We start from the raw sequence: 22,234 nt of genomic DNA on the forward strand, positions 1-22,234 counted from the left end.
ACTTTCCAGGTTAAGAATTGAATCTCACAGGAATGCATGGGTTCAAAAGAAGGGCCCAATAATCTCATAAGTATAATATTGTGATTCCAAGCCAGAACAGGTGGTGTTGTGTGTGGAATAATACGTTTTAGTCCTTCCATGAAGGTTTTTATAACTGGGACTCTAAAGAGTGAGGTATGCTGTACAGTCTGCAAATATGCTGATATGGCAGTAAGATTCATTTTAGTAGATGAGAAAGTTAAATTTGACTCGGCTTGCGTGCTTGCTTGAGAACTTCCATGCATTCTAATGGAAGTTGTAAGTATCCAAATTCTATGACTTCAGGAGCCAAATCGCTAAGTTGAGAGCACTGGAATTTGGATGTCTGCTTTGTTCTTTGTTTTGTGTTAACAAATCTGGTCTGTTTGGAAGTTTGTAGTTAGGTACTACTGACAGGTCTAGGAGTGTTGTGTACCAATGTTGTCGTGCCCACGTTGGGGCTATGAGTATCATGGTGAGAGAAATCGGACACAGTTTGTTGACCAGAAATGAAAGTAGCGGGAGAGGGGGGAAAGCATAAGCCAATATACCTGACCAGTTGATCCACAGAGCATTTCCCTTGGACAGAGGGTGTAGGTGTCTGGATGCGAAGTTTTGGCATTTTGCGTTTTCGCTTGTTGCGAATAGGTCTATTTCTGGTGCCCCCCACTTTTGAAAGTACTGATGAAGTACTTGAGAATGAATTTCCCATTTGTCTATCTGTTGGTGTGTGTTCTGTTTAGGAGATCCGCTAGCTGATTGTGTGTTCCTGGGATGTATTCTGCCAGTAGATGAATTTGATTGTGAATTGCTAATTTCCATATTGTTTGGGCTAGAAGAGACAGTTGAGATGAATGTGTCCGGCCTTGTTTCTTTAGGTAATACATGGACGTCATATTGTCTGTTTTTATCAAGACCGTCTTGTGTTTGAGAAGTGGCTGAAACACTTTTAGGGCAAGGAACACAGCTAATAATTCTAAATAGTTTATGTGATAATTTAGCTGTTTTGAATTCCATTCCCCTTGAATGGTAAGGTTGTTGATGTGAGCTCCCCAACCTGTCATTGATGCATCCGTTATTGTGGTCTGATGCACAGGGTCTTGAAATGACTGCCCCTTCATTAAATTGCTGAGATTCCACCATTAAAGGTACTTGTGCGTTTGGCGGTCTAACAACACTACATCTTGCAATTGACCCTGTGCTTGAGACCATTGCTGTGAGAGACAATGTTGTAGTGTTCTCATGTTTAATCTTGCATGCCGTACTATTGCTATGCAGGATGCCATCATTTACAATAGTTTCATGATAAACCTTACAGCGTAATGTTGATTTGGCTGTATTTGTGGTATGAGATTTTGAAAAGCTTGTATCTTTTGTGTATTTGGATAGGCTAAGGCTTTCTGGGTATTGAGAATAGCACCTAGGTAAGGTTGAACCTGTGCTGGTTGAAGATGAGATTTTTGGTAGTTGAGAGTGAACCCTAGTGTTTGCAGGGTCTCTATTGTGTATTGAGTGTGTTGTTGACATTGTATAAAATTGCTTGATTTTATTAGCCAATCGTCTAGTTATGGAAAGACATGTATGTGTTGGCTTCTTAGGTAGGCTGCTACTACCGCTAGACATTTTGTAAATACCCTTGGAGCTGTTGTTATGCTGAATGGTAGAACTTTGAATCGATAATGTTTTCCTGCTATCACAAACCTTAGGTATTTTCTGTGAGCTAGATGGATGGGTATATGGAAATACGCATCTCTGAGGTCTAATGCAATCGTGTAATCTTGTTTTTGTAGTAATGGAATGACGTCCTGCAGAGTTACCATATGAAAGTGTTCTGACAGGATGTATAGATTTAGTGACCTGCGATCTAGGATGGGCCTGAGAGTGCCATCCTTTGTGGGAGTTAGGAAGTATAGTGAGTATACTCCTGTTCCTTGTTGAGAATGTGGGATCAATTATATTGCCCGTTTTAGTAGTAGCGACTGTACTTCTTGTTGTAACAGAACTTTGTGTTCTGGGGACAATTTGTGATAACGTGGAGGAATGTTTGGGGGGTAGAAATCAATTCTAGGCAATAGCCATTGCGGATAATTGACAATACCCATTGGTCTGTGGTTATATTTTGCCATTGGGAGTGGAATTGCTGCAGTCTGCCTCCCAAAGGAGATGTGTGGGGTTGAGGGATAGTAAATAAGTTATTGTTTAGATAGGATAGTGGCTTGTTTTGAGGCCTGGAACTTGCCTCTGGTTTTAAAGTATTGGCCTCAGTAAGAGCCTCTAAATCCCCCTCTCTAGTACTGCTGTTGTCATTACCCTTGTTTTGCCTGGGATTCAGAAACCTCTGTGGATTGTGGATTGAATCCTCCTCTAAATTGTTGCCTCCGAAAGGAGCCTCTGTAGGGTGTTGTATATAAGACTCCCATTGCTTTGGCCGTGTCTGAGTCTTTTCTGAGTTTTTCTATAGCAGTGTCAACCTCAGGGCCAAACAAGTGTTTTTATTAAAAGGCATATTAAGCACTGCCTGCTGTATTTTCGGTTTAAAACCAGAGGAGTGTAGCCATGCATGTCTGCGTATAGTGATGGCAGTATTCATGCTTCTAGATGCTATATCTGCAGCATCAAGGGCAGACCGTATTTGGTTGTTACTTATGGCCTGACCCTCTTCTACAACCTGTTGTGCTCTCTTTTGGTGTTTCTTTGGCAGGTGTTGTAGAAGTTTCTGCATCTCATCCCAGTGGGCTCTATCATACCTTGCTAGCAAGGCTTGCGAGTTTGTAATGCGCCATTGGTTAGCAGCTTGTGTTGCTACCCTCTTGCCAGCAGCATAACATTTTCTACTTTCTTTGTCAGGGGGAGAAGCATCCCCTGATGACTGGGTATTAGCCCCCTTTATGGCGGCACTCACTACCAGAGATTCTGGAGGAACCTGGTGGGTAATATAATCAGGTTCTGTAGGTGCAGGTTTATATTTTTTGTCAATGCGTGGTGTTATAACCTTAGCTTTGACTGGCTCATTGAATATTTTATCTGCATGCTTAATCATGCCAGGTAGCATTGGGAGGCACTGATATCTTGAATGAGTGGAGGATAAGCACCCCATGGTACGCTGCAGCCCTAGAAATAACCTGCGTATATGCAGTAGTGTCTTCTGGTGGAGAAGGTTTGGAAGGTTATAAGTCCGGGTCATTGCTAGGAATGGGATCTGGATCATAAAGATGTCAAGGATCAACCGTATCACCATGAGAATATTGTGAATGAGTTGGTGAAGGCAAAGGTGGTGGGCTAGTGGGTGGTGGCGAAAAAGATGGTAGTGGTGAATGAGGGGGGAGAAGTATGGATAGGTAATGGCTTCTCCTTCTGTTTATAAATCTTCACTGGGGGTGGAGCAGTGTCTAAATGTTCTTCAAAGGTCAACTTTCTCTTGGTCTGTAGAGGAGGTTCAGTAATTATTCTGCCAGTCTCTTTATGGATGTGAATCCTTGATTGTCTTTCATCCATGATCTCAAGGATAGGTTGTGTCTCAGTGTCCTCAGAAGTATGATCAGAAGGTTTATATGATTGTTTAAGATGGCTCGAAAGTCCTTGCTCTTCCGAATAAGAAGACTTTTTCGGCTCCGAAGACGGTAGTTTTTTCAGGCCTGAAAATACAACTGGTTGTTTCGGCTCCGAAGCAGGGCGTCGAGGCTTCGACTGCGAGGAGTGAAGACACTTGCTTGAGTTGGAAGTTGAACTTTTGATGGACTTACTGAACCCCGATATTGATGGAGGCGTGGCCTTTTTCGATGCCGAACCCAAAGGTCAGTCGACGAGTGTCTTTTTGCGGGTTGAACCATGGTTCTCTGGCAGTGATGTACCCAAGGCCTTCGAGGACTTTTTATAAGTGGGGGTAGGGGCAGAGCTATTCACGTGCTTACCAGCAGTGATAGGCCTATCTTCTTCCAATTCTTCTTCGGAGTTGGTGTCTCTGATGGAAACCGCCGTCTGTGCCTGTTCTTCCTCCATAGTGTTGAGATGCTCTGTACTTTTCGACGCCATTTCCAGCCTTCTGGCTCTCCAGTCACACAGGGTCTTTTTTGGATCGAAACTATCAACAGGCCTCGCAATCCTCTTCTCTGTGATTGGGAGAAAGACACAGATTACAGACAAGACGTTGGTCTGTGTATGGAAATTTCACGTGGCATCGGGGACAAAATCGAAATGGAGTCCGATCAATCAGGCTTTGACGTGGTAGGCCAGAGTGGGTTGCATGCGCCCAGAAGAGCGAAATTTCGTTTTTGACTGTACCATCGGTTCGATGGAAACGTGATCGAAACAATACCGACGATCATGGAAGTTTTCTAAAGTTTCCAATTCGAAATCTCGGAGCGAGAGGAAGCACGTCCGAATCCGACAGCGGACAGAAAACAACCTAACAACGGAGCCGATGCCCATGCACAGTATGACTGAGAAGAGGAGCCACTCGATCCCGTGACTCTGAAAAGACTTATTTGAAGAAAAACAACTTGTAACACTCTGAGCCCAACACTAGATGTCGGGATGGATATGGATAGCATGTGTATCTGCAGCAACACAAGTCATCGAACATATAATATATATATACATATATATACACATATACACACACACACACAGATATACACACACACAGATATACACACACACAGATAGATACATCTCGATTCTATTCTTAAGAGGTGAAACCACAATCTTTCTAAAGTCGCCTGTAGCGATTGGCATAATGAAACTAGCTGGTGCTGACAAATTAAAAGAAATTAAATTAGAGTGACAAGGAAACCAACTGATGGCAAGTAATGGGTGATGGATCTAACTGTTTACCACGGTTGTTACTTTTACTGTATCTTGCTAAACAGTTTGTCATAGCAAAGTTATTGCCATGTAATGTATTACAGGCTAATACAATGTTAAAAGGGGGTAGGTAAATTTTCAAAAGATCAGTCAGAACAACTATCACGGAAACACTAAACACTCTAAATTGCACATTTTTGATACATAAAATACAGCCCATTAAAATTGGTTCTCAGGTGGCTCAATGCAAGATTTTCCACCGATACACATTACACACAAATAGAACATGTCAGACAGATCACCTGCAACACACCAACACAACCCAGATATTACATACAGAAGAATACCATGATTTGTAAAGCGCTGCAAATCACCTGTGAGGGTCTCAAGGCTCTGAACTGTGGGCATAGGGAGATTAAGTGATTTAGCCAGAATCACAGGATGTTGAGCCAACGCCGAAATTCAAACCCAGTTCCCCCAACTCCAAAGGCGGCAGCTCAGGCCATTACCCCGCACCCTCTTCCCAGGGCATTCAACAGCAACTCCTGCCAATACATTTCACAGGGAAAATGCACAGTGCACAATGCCCTCTCTATTCATCAAGAATGTCTGAATTCCAGTATTGCTTTTTGTACTTCCTTGTGCTTAGGTCTAGAACTCTCAAGGCAGTTGTTAGGTGGCCTGTTAGTGCTGTATAAAGAACACCTAAGGAGACGCATATGCATTCTGTTTTTGTGTGCTGCTGTTTTACAGCAAACAGAAGGCTCACTCACCTGAGTGTGAAAGTTGGAAATGGTTGTAGTTTCAATATCCTTTTTTCCCAGAATTTCCATTTTCACTGGTGTGTTGGGAAAATTAAATGCAAAGTAATCTAGAAAGTCTGGCAGGTACGCTGCTGCACCGTGCACTATTGCTAATGCGTAGCGAGATGCATTCTTTTCATTCTCATTGAAGGTCAAAGCTAGGAACTCTTCAGCAAACCTCTCCATCTCCACTGGAGACAAAAATGAGAGTTCGTCCATGTAAGCGTGCAGGACTGGAGCTCCACCGTTGGACTGATGCTCTTCATGAATCAGATTGCTAAATTTGGTGCCAGACTTTAAAACATTGTTACGGATGCAGTGATCTTGGTGAGACATAAATGGCATCTGCACACCCTGAGGCACTCTGTATTCTTGTGTGCCCAAATCCAACCTACAAAGCTGCTCATCTTTTAGATACCTACTGGATTCCTTGTCCTCAATGTCGCTCTGTGCTTCTCGGCTCTCTATATCTTGACTGATCCGGGTTAGTCCTGCACAGAGAGTCTGCACTTCTTTATTATACATTTTGAGACGCCGCCCCCTCATATCTTCCCTGTGTTTCTTTTTCTTTTTTTTCTTTATCTTTTTAATGAGTAGATCATCAGTCAGGAGAGATTTTCCATTTTCACTCGGGTGTTCTGCAAGGAAAAAAACAAAGAAAAACAGACCATAGAATTTATATGCATGTTTCTACAAAAAAGGGCACACCCAACACATTTTCAGCATCTCAAAACCACATTGAGACTATGCTTACTTCTTAAGGCTTACTTACATATAGCTTTAGCCACCTTTGAAGAACTACTGTGTACAACACAACACACAGGGTAGGCTTTGAGGTATCCCCTTGCTTATGACGAGATGGACTTCGGTTTCTTGCTCTTTATTTAATGGCTTTCCTCCTTTTTCTTAAGTTTGTCTCCCTTCCCACCATTTACCGTAGCTGGTTAACCTTGTCCTGACGGGGTGAGTTGTACTCCTGCACTTCTGACTTATGGATCTTATTTTTTTATGAAAGATCTATTGCTTACAATTTCAGTGGTGCTCTGGGTCAGCCCATTGCTCGTGAATGGTTGGCTTGGTCTACCACCTTCAATAAATTGCCGCCCTCTTTTGTGTTTCTCCCTTCCTTGGGGCCTTGCTGTTGCAGTGTTAGGGGATTGATGAGCTGTATCCTTCCACTACTTATAGTAGGGAACTACATTTTCTATCAACTATTTCTAGAAAAGCATGTGCATTCTAGTTTTAACCGTGTGTGCTCCTTTTTGGGCCAATGCGGTTTAGCACTGGCAATAAGCATGTTTTTTTCCCCTTTTGCCAACGCTATGTAGCATCAACAAGCAACACTGGAAAAGTGAAAGGGGAAGTTAACAGTTCCAAAGCTAGAACTACTGGCTTCACCAATGCTTATTCTTTCTCTTTCTTGCTGCACCTCAGGTTCTCATCCAGCAACCTCCTGCCCTCCCCATTATCTTTCATTTTTTTAAAACTGTTTTTGAGAGCACTGCTAGCAGCCTGCTCACGCACCCAGTTTTATCACTTGTCATTTTGTTTGTATTTATTACAAGAGCCCAGCAGCTATAGAGTGCTACCAGGCCACTCACTACCTTTAGCTGGAGTGGCTTCCCATGCAAAATGTCTTTGTTACATACAGCTCTCATGGTGAGCCTCTTCTAGTTTATTTGTTTCAGAATCTCATAACCCACTGCTATGACACTGCAACAGTTGATAACAAAACGTTACCCCTGTTGTAATGTTATATAGGCCTTCCAGGCCAGGTTCACAGGGTTCTCTACCTAAAATACTGAGCAGTTATTATACCAACTGTGGCAAAGGTTAAATATGCCCAATCATACTTTATCTCACATCCCTATCCTATTAGTATAAAATCTACCCAAGATCCAACCAGCTTTATAACAGCATACTTCTATTAGTTCTCTTAAATGCACCAAGCTGTGTAAAGTCTCCCTATGTACCTTATGGTCTTATCAGGCTTGAAATGGGAACTCAATGTTTCAGCAGTCCCTCCAGAAACCGGTCCGTTTGTCTCTAACCCCTTTCTAGCACCAATACCTTATGTACCTTTCAAATGCATTCTATGGAGCAAGGATAGGCCGGCTTTTTTTTAAAGAGACAGCTCCCCTAATCATATTGAGGCCACCATGTTTATGAACAGTGCATGAACTAAAGTGACATTTTCCTTGCTGCTTAGCATAAATGTTACAGAACAAAATAACGATGAAGCACACATTTTAGCTCCACAAAAACAGGTTATCCTGATTCCCAGACCTTGCACTTGTATCACACACTGCAATTGTTTTGCACTAACAGTGATCATCTACAAGCCTTGCTCTGCCAATCAATGGGTAATTTGTTCATGCTGAACTAGAAACATTATTCCTGCTACTAATGAAAACAAGCATTTTCAATGCAATGGGTTTAATATTTTCTTAAGTTAGAGCTATTGGCATTGTAAATTCATAACTGGACATTCCTTGCCACATACATTGGTCAATCCTTCCTCATAATTTTCTCTTTTCCTGCCATATTCCAGTGGCCCAGCATTTACCTATCACTCCCATTTACCTTCTTCCTCTATCTTAAAACATATACAATTAGCATATAAACCTTTATCAGAATTAAACTTTTGGCATTAGACTGTAATGCTCAAAACAGCATAACAAAAATATATTTTGGGATGGATTGGACGGTGACAGGAAAGAGGGAGTCGGGGTAAAGATTGAGAGGACAAGTGGCTTAGTAAAGGTGTCATGGGCCTTGCAGGAAGAAAGGAAATAGGTTGACTGCAATTTCGGCAGGAAAACACAGCAGTCACTAGAGTGGAGTGATGTCCCTAAGTCTCGGGGCCCTGGTGCCACTACCCCTGCTACTCCATTGATAACTAGGCCTCAGGAGAGAAAGTGGATGGGGCAGAAAAAGAGAAGTGAAAAGAATACAAATGACAAAGGGAAGAAAAAGAAGGGGTTGCAAAGAAATAAAAGAAAGAAGGGAAAGAAAGAACGAGAAAATGAAAACCCAACTAAGAAGAAATAGAGAAAACAGTGAGACAAAAGAAACAAACATTTGCAATTCAAAGGCTCTTGCGTTTGCTCGAATTAGAGCTATTAGCGGTGTAAATTTCTAAATGGAGCGTTCTTGCTGCACAACCTGAAAATAAAAAGTGAAACAGTTGACATAAGCGATCCAATTCAAAGTGCTGCTATGAGCGCGAAGAGAGAAACAAAAGGAAAAAGAAGTTCATTCGCAGTCAAAGTTATTGCCAATAGTGAAATTATCCATGTAACAGGGTTGATGGCCAAGGCGGTAACAAAACCGCCTTAAGGAGAGGAAAAACGTAAAGAAGTTACCAATTAAAACAAATGATTTTTGAACTGCAAGGCCATGAATGAGTGTTTGTGATGGGCGTGCGGTGGGGTTTGGTTAAAAGCCTAGATACATACCAACATGTTGGAAAAGCAGCGCTTGTGCACTGCTATGCTCGAATTAAAAAGGGAAGGAAGGTAGGGAACGAAAGATAGAGGAAAAAATAATGAAAGAAGGGTGAAAAGAAGGAGAAAAATGAACATTAGAGAAAAAAAAAAAAAAAGGAGATGGTGGGAAAAACAAGCAGCGAAAGAACCAGAACTGTGTTTTGCTCTTTTGGTTCCAGTATTGGCTTGCCAGTGGGACTGAATATTAGAATTGGAATGCTGTAATGGAAATGTATGTTAGCGGGGTCCCAGTATAGGAAAGGAAGTGACCTCGCTGGGGTAGAACGGAGGTGCACTGACAGAGCTGTGCTCGAGATCCTAGTACTCGAACAGCAGAGAGTACTGACTGTAAGAACTGAGGTGCTCGGGCAGACAGTGTGTGTGGGGTTCTGACCTGGCTGAGGGATTGGAGTGTGTGAAATGTGGTGCACTGCTGGAGCTGCCCCAGAGGTCTCAGTACTGGAGCAGCAGAGTGTACTGACTGCAAGAACTGATGTGCTCTGGGAGACAGAGTGTGTGGGGTTACTGGCACGGCTGATGGCTTTGTGTATGTGAACGGAGGTGCACTGATGGAGCTGCGAGTGGGATCCCACTATGAAGCGGAAATAGGCACTGTCTCTAAGGATTATGGAGCCCTGGTAGAGCTGGGTGCCTAGGCTATAAGCAATTTCAAGTGATCCTATCCTTGCTCTCAGCACACAGGCAGGCACACTTGGTAAAGACAATCCAAGCCAAGGAAGAGCGAGAGCCAGGCAGCTGAGAGACTGTGCAGAGAGCCCATAAAGACCAAATGTGTTGAAGATAACAGCCCTGATTTATAGCCTTGTTTACAGCTAAGCGCAGCGTAAGAATGCTCTGCAAATGAAAAGGGAAGCTTTCCTGGACAGGAGCAGAAAACAAAGAAAAAAAAAGTCCAACATACCAGATTAACAGGCCAAAGCGTAATTATACAGTAGTTGGTCCCTGCTCCCACACAGAAGAAGGAGGGATAAAGAGGCATGACTGACCACTAGCAAGCAAGGATTTTTAAATGACACAAACTAACAAATGACATAGCTGGAAGCCCACAGAAAAAGTATACAAGAGGTCGTACACTTATGCTCAACCTAAAAAACTAGAAGGGAACTGTGTAGAGATAGTTTGCATATAATGCCAGGAGGTGCAGAATAAGATTATTCTTTTATTCACAAGGTATAAGTGACAAGAGGGGTTAACAGCTAAAGGTCAACCACTGTCAAAGTCAGTCTAAAGCACCGTCAGCCCTCTTTCAACATCCCCACATCACAACAGTCAACATTCTCGTTCTACTAGAGAACACCCCACATGCAATTTAGCTAGATACACAACTCACGAATAGTAATGCATAACTGAAATCTATACATGTCCCTTTTTTATGACAATGTAATAGAATAAAACCAACCAGTTAATATAAAACAAAATAATTGAACTTTACTGGCATTTTGACAACTCTCCAAGATATTATTTAATATGACTTCATTTGGAGTAGCTAAAGTAATATAAGTATTACAGGTACTAACACCTTGATCCGCAACACAATTTTGAATAACTTCAACATACCCAGTCTCATCAACCTGAGATTGTGGGAATGAGGTAATGTTTTCAGAATGTACAAACTTATTCACATTTAATGCCCCATCACTAAAATCTATCTCACTGAATACATCTCCAACTTTTCTTTGTTTAGGTGATATTTTTTCTTGACCTGGTTTAAGAACAACAATGGCACTCTTGTTCTACCACCCTTTCTTGCATAACAACATGGCACTGCCTGTAACCTGGATAATTTGCACAGGATTCGTAAATTTGGATTCCCCCATGAAACAAAATTATGTTTAGAGATAAGTACACAATCAACTTTGACATTGTTAGGTTTGGACCAATTCACTTTATCATGATAAGCGTTATTCCTAACCTGTTTAGAGTACAAATTACTTCTAGCCCCATTTACAACCTTTCCAATCTCTGTTTTCATCACAGAAGACTTGCAGACCTCAAAGTAATCAAAGTAAAAGCTTCTCTCCCCCCTCACGAATCAATACAGAGAAAAACCAATAGTCGAAAGTGGAGTGTTATGATAACTCCAAAGCTTCTCTTTCAAAAACTCTTGAACTATTTCGTTATTGTCCAAAGCAGAATGAATTCCATCTTCCAAACATGTGCTGGCCAGCTCAACCTCATCATTACCTTTAGGACAATATAACAGAACTCTTTCAGTGACAATATGATTTTTATAAATTCAACACTTTGCTATATACAAATTGCACCCCACTGTCAGATATCAAAACTTTAGGAAATCCTTCAGCTTGAAAAACTCTACAGAGGAAAACAATCACTGCCTGCAGAATAGGATTATTACTGAACTTATGATAGATACATTTAGAAAAATTGTTAAGTATATATTCAAAAATCTTACTCTCCCCCAACACATTACATCGATCTAAAAAACATAATGGAAACATTCTCCCAATATTTATTAGGTACGCCAGTGGGACTGGATGCTCACAAGTCTCCTTCAAATTTTTATTTGATTCACACAAAGTGCACAGGAATTAATATTTGTTTCCACAACAGAATCCAGGCCTAGCCACCAATAATGTTCCCTGAGAATTCTTTTAGTGGCCATTGCCCCCAGGATGACCAAGATGAGCCAATCTGACCAAGTCAAGGGTACAAATAAATCATGCCTTAACAAGATTCCCTTTCAGAACTTAACTCATTTGATACTTGAGCAAAACATTGTAACTCAGATTCCAGATCTCTAAAGGGTCGCCACCCTTTCACCTGATACTGTTTAATAAGGATACATTGACTATTATCTTCGCACATCTACAACAATTTCATCTCTGTAATAGCACCATCACAATTATCAACTGCCTCTAAAGCTGCAACAACACACTCCTGTTGATCCAACATAACTCCTTCTCCATCAGAGTTTTGATACAGACTAGATTAACAGTCAGTAGTTACACTTTTCACACCTGCAATATGTTTTAGATCAAAATTAAATTCTGTAGCCTGGAATATAATCTTACTAATCTCGAAGAGGCCTTGCCAGATCTTTATCCACCCATCATGTAAACCAAAGGCTCATGATCAGTCACAGAACAAACTTCTTTCCCCACAAAATGTTTTTGAAGCTTTTCCATTGCCCACACACAAAACCTACCTTTTGACGGTACTATAATGTAGCTCTGCATCTCTTAGTGCCCTGGAAATGTAAGAAACAGTGTACTCTTTACTGTCAACAACTTTACAAAAAAAGCACCCAAAACTAACGAGTTAATATCAACTGTGACTTAACATTTATCAAGAGGATTAAAAGGTTTAAGTGGCAGTGCTTGAATAATCAAAGACTTAGGGCTTTGTCTAGAGTTTGGAGGAGGGGGTTACTCAGTGTCAAACGTGACTGACACCCCGTCCGCTATATTAATATTCTATTATAGCCTAAGGAACTTGTAATACGATGGACGGGATATTCGTCATGTTTGTGACAGAGTAACCCCCTCTGCTAAACTCTAAATCAGGCATCTTTTCAAATGCTTCATCCTGTTGTTCACCCTAAGTAAAATGTTATTTATAGGTTAACTGAAGTAAACGAAAATAAATAAAAAAAGACAGTGCCCTGCACCACTTAGCTTTAGGAGCACCTTCATTTTTGAAGTCATCTTTCAGCAAAAGTGTAAAAATTATAGTTTTTTTTTTTTTAATTCAAAGTGTGTTTCCTTAACACGCAAAACCTTTTCACTTCAGTACATCAGATTATACCTGCGCATTGAGAAGTATTTTCAATGTGTTACTTTTCAAACGTGATTTTAGATACGTTCATGCTTCCCCTTCACCAGGACTACAATGCCAGTATTGAACTAAGAGGCAAGTCTGTTGTTTGTGGTGGGTTGGGTTGGTATTACACATAAATAACATTACAGTTTATTAAATTAAATACAGGAGAAGGCTTTGTACAGCGCACATCCTTAAGTCATGTACTGTGAGGGCCTCTTATATGTGATAGTGAAGGAAAAGGAGAGAAAGTGAAATAAAACAACTATCTACAATCATACAATTCGGGAAATGGGGAAGCCAAAATTGATTCAGGTTTTCTGGTTTCACATTATGCAATTCAGCCACATGCTTGGCGCCCCATACACCCACATTACCACCCATGCCCCCTCGACAGACACCCTGCTGCTGTGGGAGCATAAATATGATATTGATCAACTATTCTCCATGTTGTGTTTTACTGAGATTTCATGAACCCTGTAGCTGTACAAACCCTGACTTTAGCACATAAGTCAAGGAGGGAAAGGTCCATGAACTATTCACTGTTGTAAGCTTCCCCCTTGTTTTCAAGAACTGAAGGTTCAGGTAGATAAGAAAGGATGACAAACAGCAGATGTTTAAACATCATCTGTCCTTAGCACTGTGAGAATGTATTTATGCTTTGATAAGATTCCGGTCTGCATTTGGCCTCAGTTTAACTTCCATTATTTATTTGTGCACACGTTTGACTCAGCTATTTCAATAAGTTCAAACAGTAAATATAAATAGTGCCAGCTGAATCTGGTAGAGTACATCTGAATGCTGACAACTTTTTCTATCTCTTAGATTAAGCTTACATAAATTTACCTCCACAACTGTGTCTGATTGCGGTCTCATTAACAGAAAAGTGTACCTGATTTGTCCGTTGACACACTTGGGGGCTCGTCCCAGGATCCACCATGTCACACCAGATGGACCAGAAGGAGCTGCGGTCAAGAGGCTGGTTAGAGAACCAACTGACTTTAAAGTATGTACATGCAGAGGGGATTTCATTTCCCGCAGTTGAAGTCTGAGGGGATCACAGGTACCCTGAAACACGAGGTTGACTCAGCTGAATTCAAAGAACTCAGAAGAAACACAGTTGTCAAGACCTGGTAAGAAGTACCCTGGATGTATGTAATAATGCAAATTGACATGAGAGACGTCTACTGATAATATGCCCATAGGGACAGTACAGTGCAAAGTGGACGCCAGTGGTGAGAATGGAAGCATCTGCATTGTGACAAAGAAGATTCAACATTACCACACTAAAATATTTATTCTGTAGAAGTAGTATAAATGAGAAGTTGTTGTAGTAAATTATGTAATGTACATAAGCATTATATAGACAAAGTACAGCCATGTTCAGTAGAAGGAACTCCAGCATGGGAGATGATGACTAAACATGGGATGGATGAATATACGGAAACGGGTAACCTCATTACAGTTCCCACTGAATGGCGCTTTTGATTATGATAAATTGTCATCTACAGGGAGGACCTAATCCCAGTACTAAATTATTAAGAAAAACCAGAGCAGCAGAAATGCAAGATTGAATTAAAATGTTTGTTTAGAACTTTATGGAACATGGCACTAAGCAATATGTAGACAAGGAGGATGGGAATTTGAACACCTATGAAAATGCAGTGAAAAACTCCGTAATACAATAAACAGGAAATGTTATACATTCAGTATGCATTAGTTATAATTCAGTAAGATTTAAACATGGTCAGCTGCAGGGCCTGACACTGCCCAATAATTTAACCCATTTATGACAATGAATCTGAGGCATTTGGCCAACAAATGCTAAATACCTTGAACGGATTGAGTACCAATCATTATGTGGTTCTAGGATGGTCAGGTTTTAATGTCAATAACCCTTGTTAACACGTACATGCCCCCTGGACTAAAACAGAGTTCATTGCCTTTTTCAAAGACTATCCCAATATAAGGGAAAGCCCGGATGAATGGAAAACCAGGACAGAAAAGATACTGCTTATAGGTTTTCCTGCATTCTCCGACGTGACATATGAAAGATGTGCAGGAAAGAAAATTTTAAGGTTTGACTGACCCAAAATTGATACTACAGGAGATGCCCAGAAAGCTGATGGCCAAATATATGATTAAATTGTAGCCCTGTCATGCACAATAATGGCTAGATTGCAAGAATTAGTGCCTGAAAAAGATTAGTCTGGCTTTAGTTAAATAATTGTAAGCAAGAAAAGGACCAAAATGTAGCAGTGTTCTTTTCCTGAATACAAAAAGGTATTCGCTTCTTATAGTGGGATGGATGCTTTTGATGAGGGGCCCAACTAGCCTTCTCCAGTTAATTTGTAAATGGCCTCCAAGAATGTAAAAGATTATCCATCCATACCTATGAGCCCCCTTGAGAGTAAAGCCACTAACAGAAGTATACTGGACGTTGTCCAATTCTATGCTGAGAAACTAGGCACAGGAAGAATAGTATAAAGATAAGAGACACAAGGAGTTAAAGAGTATGGTGTTGCTCCAGCACCTACAGCAAGGGAGAGGGAGGTCCATATTCTGGGAACAAGGAGCAATCTGCACTAATGTCCAGACCCAATGAACACCCACGTTGATAATGAATGCCAGAATTGTAAGGACTCCAATCACTGTATAAGAGAATCTTCATTATTACAGACAACTAACAGAGGGTGCTCCATATCATGAGGATGTGCCTAAGGGGCATAAAATTCTTTTAACAGAGGGTCATAATTGCATAATGATATGCCAAGCAATACTGAATAATATTCTAATGAAACCATTTACCGGAGACACCAACAAAGCTACTTTAACAGACAGGCTAAAGGATCTCACTTTGAAACGGTCCCCTTGCCCGATTAAGATTTTGTCCAATAGGGAAACCCGGGAGGGCGAGAGGAACGGGTGTAGATCCCAGTAGGTCAAAGAGGGCCATATATTGAAGTGATGGTAGAAGGACAAAAGGTGAAATTCCTGTAACCCTCTTTCGAAGGTACAATACATCTGTGTTTTCTTTTTAACATCTCCATACTTAATCCAGTCTCCAACTCACTGACATATACCATTGGCCCAATAATTGACAAATGCACCCTTAACTTGTTGTAAATACACATAAAAAATTGCATGCAAAAATAAAATGTACCACAGATGGCGCATATCTTGAATGTACCAAACACTCTCTGTAAGGAAATGCCTCCTTGGCATGGTTTTGCCTTTGCTGATGCCAAGTTATGATTTGAAGTGTGTGTGCTGAGGCCTGCTAACTAGGCCCCAGCACCAGTGTTCTTTCCCTAAACTGTACTTTTGTCTCCACAATTGGCACACCCTGGCATCCAGTTAAGTCCCTTGTAACTGGTACCCCTGGTACCAAGGACCCTGATGCCAGGGAAGGTCTCTAAGGGCTGCAGCATATCTTATGCCACCCTGGGGACCCCTCACTCAGCACAGACACACTGCTTGCCAGCTTGTGTGTGCTGGTGGGGAGAAAATGACTAAGTTGACATGGCACTCCCCTCAGGGTGCCATGCCAACCTCACACTGCCTATGGCATAGATAAGTCACCCCTCTAGCAGGCCTTACAGCCCTAAGGCGGGGTGCACTATACCACAGGCGAGGGCATAGGTGCATGAGCACTATGCCGCTACAGTGTCTAAGCAAAACCTTAGACATTGTAAGTGCAGGGTAGCCATAAGAGTATATGGTCTGGGAGTCTGTCATACACGAACTCCACAGCACCATAATGGCTACACTGAAAACTGGGAAGTTTGGTATCAAACTTCTCAGCACAATAAATGCACACTGATGCCAGTGTACATTTTATTGTGAAATACACCCAGAGGGCATCTTAGAGATGCCCCCTGAAAACATACACGACTTCCAGTGTGGGCAGACTAGTTTTACCAGCCTGCCACACACCAGTCATGTTGCTGGCCGCATGGGGAGAGTGCCTTTGTCACTCTGTGGCCAGGAACAAAGCCAGTACTGGCTGGAGGTGCTTCTCACCTCCCCCTGCAGGAACTGTAACACCTGGCGGTGAGCCTCAAAGGCTCACCCCCTTTGTTACAGCGCCACAGGGCATCACAGCTAGTGGAGATGCCCGCCCCTCCGGCCACAGCCCCCACTTTTGGCGGCAAGGCCGGAGGAGATAATGAGAAAAACAAGGAGGAGTCACTGGGCAGTCAGGACAACCCCTAAGGTGTCCTGAGCTGAGGTGACGGACTGGTTAGAAATCCTCCATCTTGCAGATGGAGGATTTCCCCAATAGGATTAGGGATGTAACCCCTCTCCACCGGGAGGAGGCACAAAGAGGGTGAGGCCACCATCAGGGCTAGTAGCCATTGGCTACTATCCACCCAGACCTAAACACACCCCTAAATTGAGTATTTAGGGGCGTCCAGAACCGAGGAAGATAGATTCCTGCAACCTGAAGACGAAGAAGGACTGCTGACCTGAAGCCCTGCAGAGAAGACGGAGACACCAACTGCTTTGGCCCCATCCCTACTGGCCTGTCTCCCAACTTCGAGAGAAACTGCAACAGCGACGCACCCCCCAGGGTCCAGCGACCTCTGAAGCCTCAGAGGACTACCCTGCATCTAAAAGGACCAAACAACTTTTAAAGACCACACGTTTCCCGCTGGAAGTGTGAGACTTTCCACTCTGTACCCGACGCCCCCGGCTCGACCTGCGGAAAACCAACACTACAGTTATACAATCTCTTGTTATACAATCATTGTAGTTCCTCTGGGGTACAGTTGCTGATTGGCCTCTATTTCTTTTCTTGCTCCTCCCATGCAAAGTATTTTTCTTCTCTTTAAGACAATTATGACCGAAGTTTCTTGGCTTCTTGTCATCTTTTCTTTCTTTTATCAATGGGGTGCTCTTGCTACCCTTTTCTTTTTCTCTCGTTCTGTTTTTTTCTCTTTCTACCTTTATTATTTCCTACGTCCTACAATGCAAGATTGGCATCAACACGCAATCTTATTTAGATATATGTTCATATGTTTCCTTTCCACCTTCTTCTATGACTCACATGCTATTTGCCTCTTCGGTTTTGGTAAGGCTTTGTTGCCTAAATGTCTTCTACTAGTTAAATGACCAGTCTACGAATCATCTCTTTGGAATGTTAAAGGTTTACGTAATCCAGTTAAGAAACAAAGAGTGCTACAGCATCTCTCTAAATTGAATTGTCAAGTTGCTCTTGTACAAGAGACCCATCTTAAAGAGAAGGATTTTAAAAGTTTGAATAGAAATTGGGTTGGTCTTGTTTTTGGCTCCTCTGCAACTCATAATAAGAATGGGGTAATAATATTGTTTCATAGATCTTTACAAGTACAAGTTGTAGAGGAGACTAAAGATGATATAGGAAGATGGATTTTATTGACAGTTAAGATTTGTGGTTTGCTGTTTTCCATTTGCAATGTTTATGGTCCAACTGGAGTAGAGCCTCAATTTTGGGTGAATTTTTCTTCTTTATTGTTATCTTGCAACTCTGAAAATCTTGTGGTAGGAGGTGACTGCAATCAACTTATGGATCCTTTTATAGATCATCGCTCCCAAACTCGTTATATCCCTAATAAAATGCAAACATTTTTTTTATCAAGCAATCTCCTCCAGAGGTCTACGTGATGTATGGAGAATTGCTCACCCAGATGTACAGGAATTCACGTTTTATTCTCCAGTACATCACTCATATTCTAGAATTGATTATATATTGGTTACACAAAATGGTATACAAACAATTTACCATGCTGATATTGGGTCTATTCTCTTATCAGATCACGCCCCAGTAGTAATTGATACGAGCCGTCCAGGAAATTCCTCTTTTTCTAATCGCTGGAGATTTAATAACAATACCTTATTGCAAGATCATTTATTTATTGAACAATTTACAATGTTTTCTAAAGAATTTTTTATTCACAATTTACCTTCAGAAACTCAGATGAATTTTATATGGGATGCATTTAAAGCTACTGCTCGAGGCTTTATCATAGATTATGTTGCCATTAAAAAGAAAGAAAAATCGAAAGTTTCCTCTCAACTGCTCACACAAATAAAATGTCTTGAGCATGAATATTTCTCATCTAACAAACCAGACACCTTATCCAGGTTGATTGATGCTAAACTACAATACAATAAGCAATCCTTGGAAAGTGCATGTGGAACTCTACTCAAAATAAATTCCAAATTTTACGGGGGGAATAAAGCGGGTAAACTATTGGCAAATTATTTAAAGATCAAAAAACAAAAGTGTAAAATTACTGTTATCTATTCTAATTCAGAAATAGACACACTGAAGATTCAGAAATCCTGGAATGCTTTACTGACTACTATACTACATTATATACTCCCGAAAATACTCCTAATTTGGTGGAGTGTCTTCTTCCACTCTATTCCTTCGAAACAAAAAGTAGATTTGTCACCATTAGACTATGACCTATGTGAAGCAGAAATAAAAAATGCCATTACCAAGCTCCCTAAAGATAAGGCTCCTGGGCCAGACGGCTTTTCAACAGAATTCTACTCAACCTTTGCATCTATTTTAGTTCCTAAGCTATTAACACTTATACAATATTTCATATCAAAAGATCAAGCAAAGGGCACTTTTTCTGAAGCTATGTTGTGTTTGATTCCTAAAAAAGATAAGGATTTATCCAAATGTGGTAATTACAGACCTATATCCCTTATTAATGTTGATTGTAAAATCTTTGCAAAAGTCCTAGCCTTACGGATTAATCATTTTATCCCAGACCTAATAGACATTCAGTCAGATTTGGTTAAGGGGCGATACATATCCGATAATTCTAGACTTTCTCAATATTATCCACCTTGCCTCTAAGTCCAGGGATCCTATAGCTGCCATAACTCTAGATGTTGAAAAAGCATTTGATCAAGTTTGTTGGGATTTTATGTTTGGAGCATTAAAATGGCATGGTTTTAGTCCTCATATTATTAAAATTATTAGACTTTTATACTCTTCACCCTCTACATCAATTTTAGTCAATGGTAAACAATCTCATTACTTCCCTCTACACAGAGGTACTTGACAAGGTTGTCCTTTATCACCTCTGTTATTTATATTAGCCCTTGAGCCCCTTCTAGAGAAAATACGTAGGTCATCTGATTTTTATGGTTTTAAGCACAAAGATACTGAGATTAAATTCACAGTTTATGCGGATATTTTACTTTTTATCTCTAATCCTCACAAGACTATTACGGATTTTTTTTAATTTTACAAGAATACTCAAGCGTCTCAGGTTATAAGCTTAATGTAGATAAATCAGAGGTTTTGCCAATAAATGCTTACTGTCTACCAGACATGTTTAAAGATACTGGGTTTAAGTTGAACTCTAAGCATATCAAATGCCTGGGCATATCCTATTCCAACTCTCTTAAAGACACTATTCGAACTAATCTCAAAGAGGTAGAGTCAAGGATTGTGAAATTACTTGATAGATGGTATCCTCTTTATTTAACTTGGTGGGGACGAATGGCCATAATTAAAATGATGTTGTTGCCCATTTTAAATTTGTGTTTATCTAAGCTTCCCGTTAAACTTACTTCTAGTTTTAAAAAAATGATAAATGCATTTATGAAATTTCTATGGAACAAACGTAAATCTTGTATATCTCTAGTCAAATTGCAGGAACCTAGAGACAATTGAGGTGTACATTTTCCATGCCTTAGAAGATATCACTCTGCATTTGTTTAAAAACAAAGATGGTTGTCCCTTTCTCCCACTTTTCATAAAGGGACCTCTCTATGGAGTCAATTGGAACACTCACAAATTACACCACTTACATTTAGAGATGCAGTTCGGCTTTCAAAACGCCCTAAATCTGTTTTCTCTCCGATAATAACTCAGTCTATTTCTATTGCCAGGCCATTACTTCTTGCCTCTCACTCCTCATATGAGAATCCTAGGCAGACTCCTATATGGTACAATAATGATATTAAATTTCATAATAGAACTTTGGTATTAAAAGAGTGGATGCACAAAGGCATTATAACTTTAGATCAGTTAATTCTAGATAATGCTGTACTTGAATTTCAAGATATTCAACGGACATTTCATATCTCCACTTATTACGCTGTGAAATATCAAACTTTCTATGCTATCCTCTATAACTTATTGTCTCAATCTTTGGAGGCTCCCTCTTCTACACAGCCTAATGCCCAACCTTATAATTTTTCCCTCACAAGTCCCGGCGTCTTTTATATACAGAATCCTTACACATACCACTCTTGTGAGACCAAAATCTAAATAGAATTAGCATGGGAGCAGGATTTCAATCAAAGCATTCCTATATCTGCATGGAAAAAAATATGGTCATAACTCCATACAGCATCCCGTTCAGCATCTACAACCCAAACGTTATTTTATTTTTACAATAGGTTGTACTATACTCCTGTAGACCTTTATAAATTTAAACTTACTACAGATAGCAAGTGTTGGTCGTGTTCTAAAGAAAACAGTTATTATATGCGCATGTTTTTTGAGTGCCCTGCAGTTGATACTTTTTGGGAACAAGTTTGGGATAAAGTTAATCAGATTTTCTCCATCAATGTACCTTTCAATGTATTACATGTTTTTTTGGGTAGTACTTCATCTATTTGGTATTCCCAAACATTGCTTGGTAAATTGTCTGATTTGCTCATTGCTGGTGTACTGCAAATTATAACTTCTAATTGGAAAGATACTACGAAAATATCTGTTGTAATTTGGTGGAATCTGATCTGTTATAATCACAGAATGGATAGAGCAAATGCTAATACTACTCAACTGTTAATTAAAAGGGACATGCTTTGGTTTCCCCTCACCTCTTTCCTTTCGCAACACAAGACTTTACATACTACTGTTAATACTTAATGGTTGCTTTATTGTAACTATGTGATTTTTAACTTGCATTGTCTTACTTTTTCTTTCTTTCCTTTCTCTCTTCTCTTTCTTTACTAAAACATAACAAAAAATGCTATTATTCTACAGTACAATATTACAGTCTGGTTGTGTATACAAATTGTTTCTTATAGATATAACTATCTTTATGATTAATTGTTTTTTCTTCTGGTTGCAAATGTATTTATTAGACTGTACCAGTGTATGCCAACTTATTCAATAAAGCATTATTACACTAAAAAAGAATGAATAGGGTACAGAGAGCTAGTGGAAGGATCCTAACAGGTTACGTTGCTATAACTGTGCTTAAAGTTTTCTTCGAGAACAACATCAATGGAAATAAACAGACATGCTTCTGCAGAAATTATGGACAGTGAAATGGGCAGGGCAGTCATTTTAACCACGATGGT

At 40.4% G+C, this 22,234-nt stretch overlaps 1 protein-coding gene across 1 annotated transcript in view; it reads right to left on the minus strand.

Moving 5' to 3' along the window:
• RSBN1 (round spermatid basic protein 1) overlaps positions 1-22,234 on the minus strand; it is a 108,600-nt gene that overhangs the window by 69,277 nt on the left and 17,089 nt on the right. The window contains exon 2 of the mRNA XM_069238699.1: positions 5,595-6,262. Coding sequence (XP_069094800.1) covers positions 5,595-6,262 — 668 coding nt within the window. The remainder of the gene's footprint in view (positions 1-5,594; positions 6,263-22,234) is intronic.

This window comes from Pleurodeles waltl, chromosome 6 (assembly GCF_031143425.1).
Source record: "Pleurodeles waltl isolate 20211129_DDA chromosome 6, aPleWal1.hap1.20221129, whole genome shotgun sequence".
Classification (NCBI taxonomy): Eukaryota; Metazoa; Chordata; class Amphibia; order Caudata; family Salamandridae; genus Pleurodeles; species Pleurodeles waltl.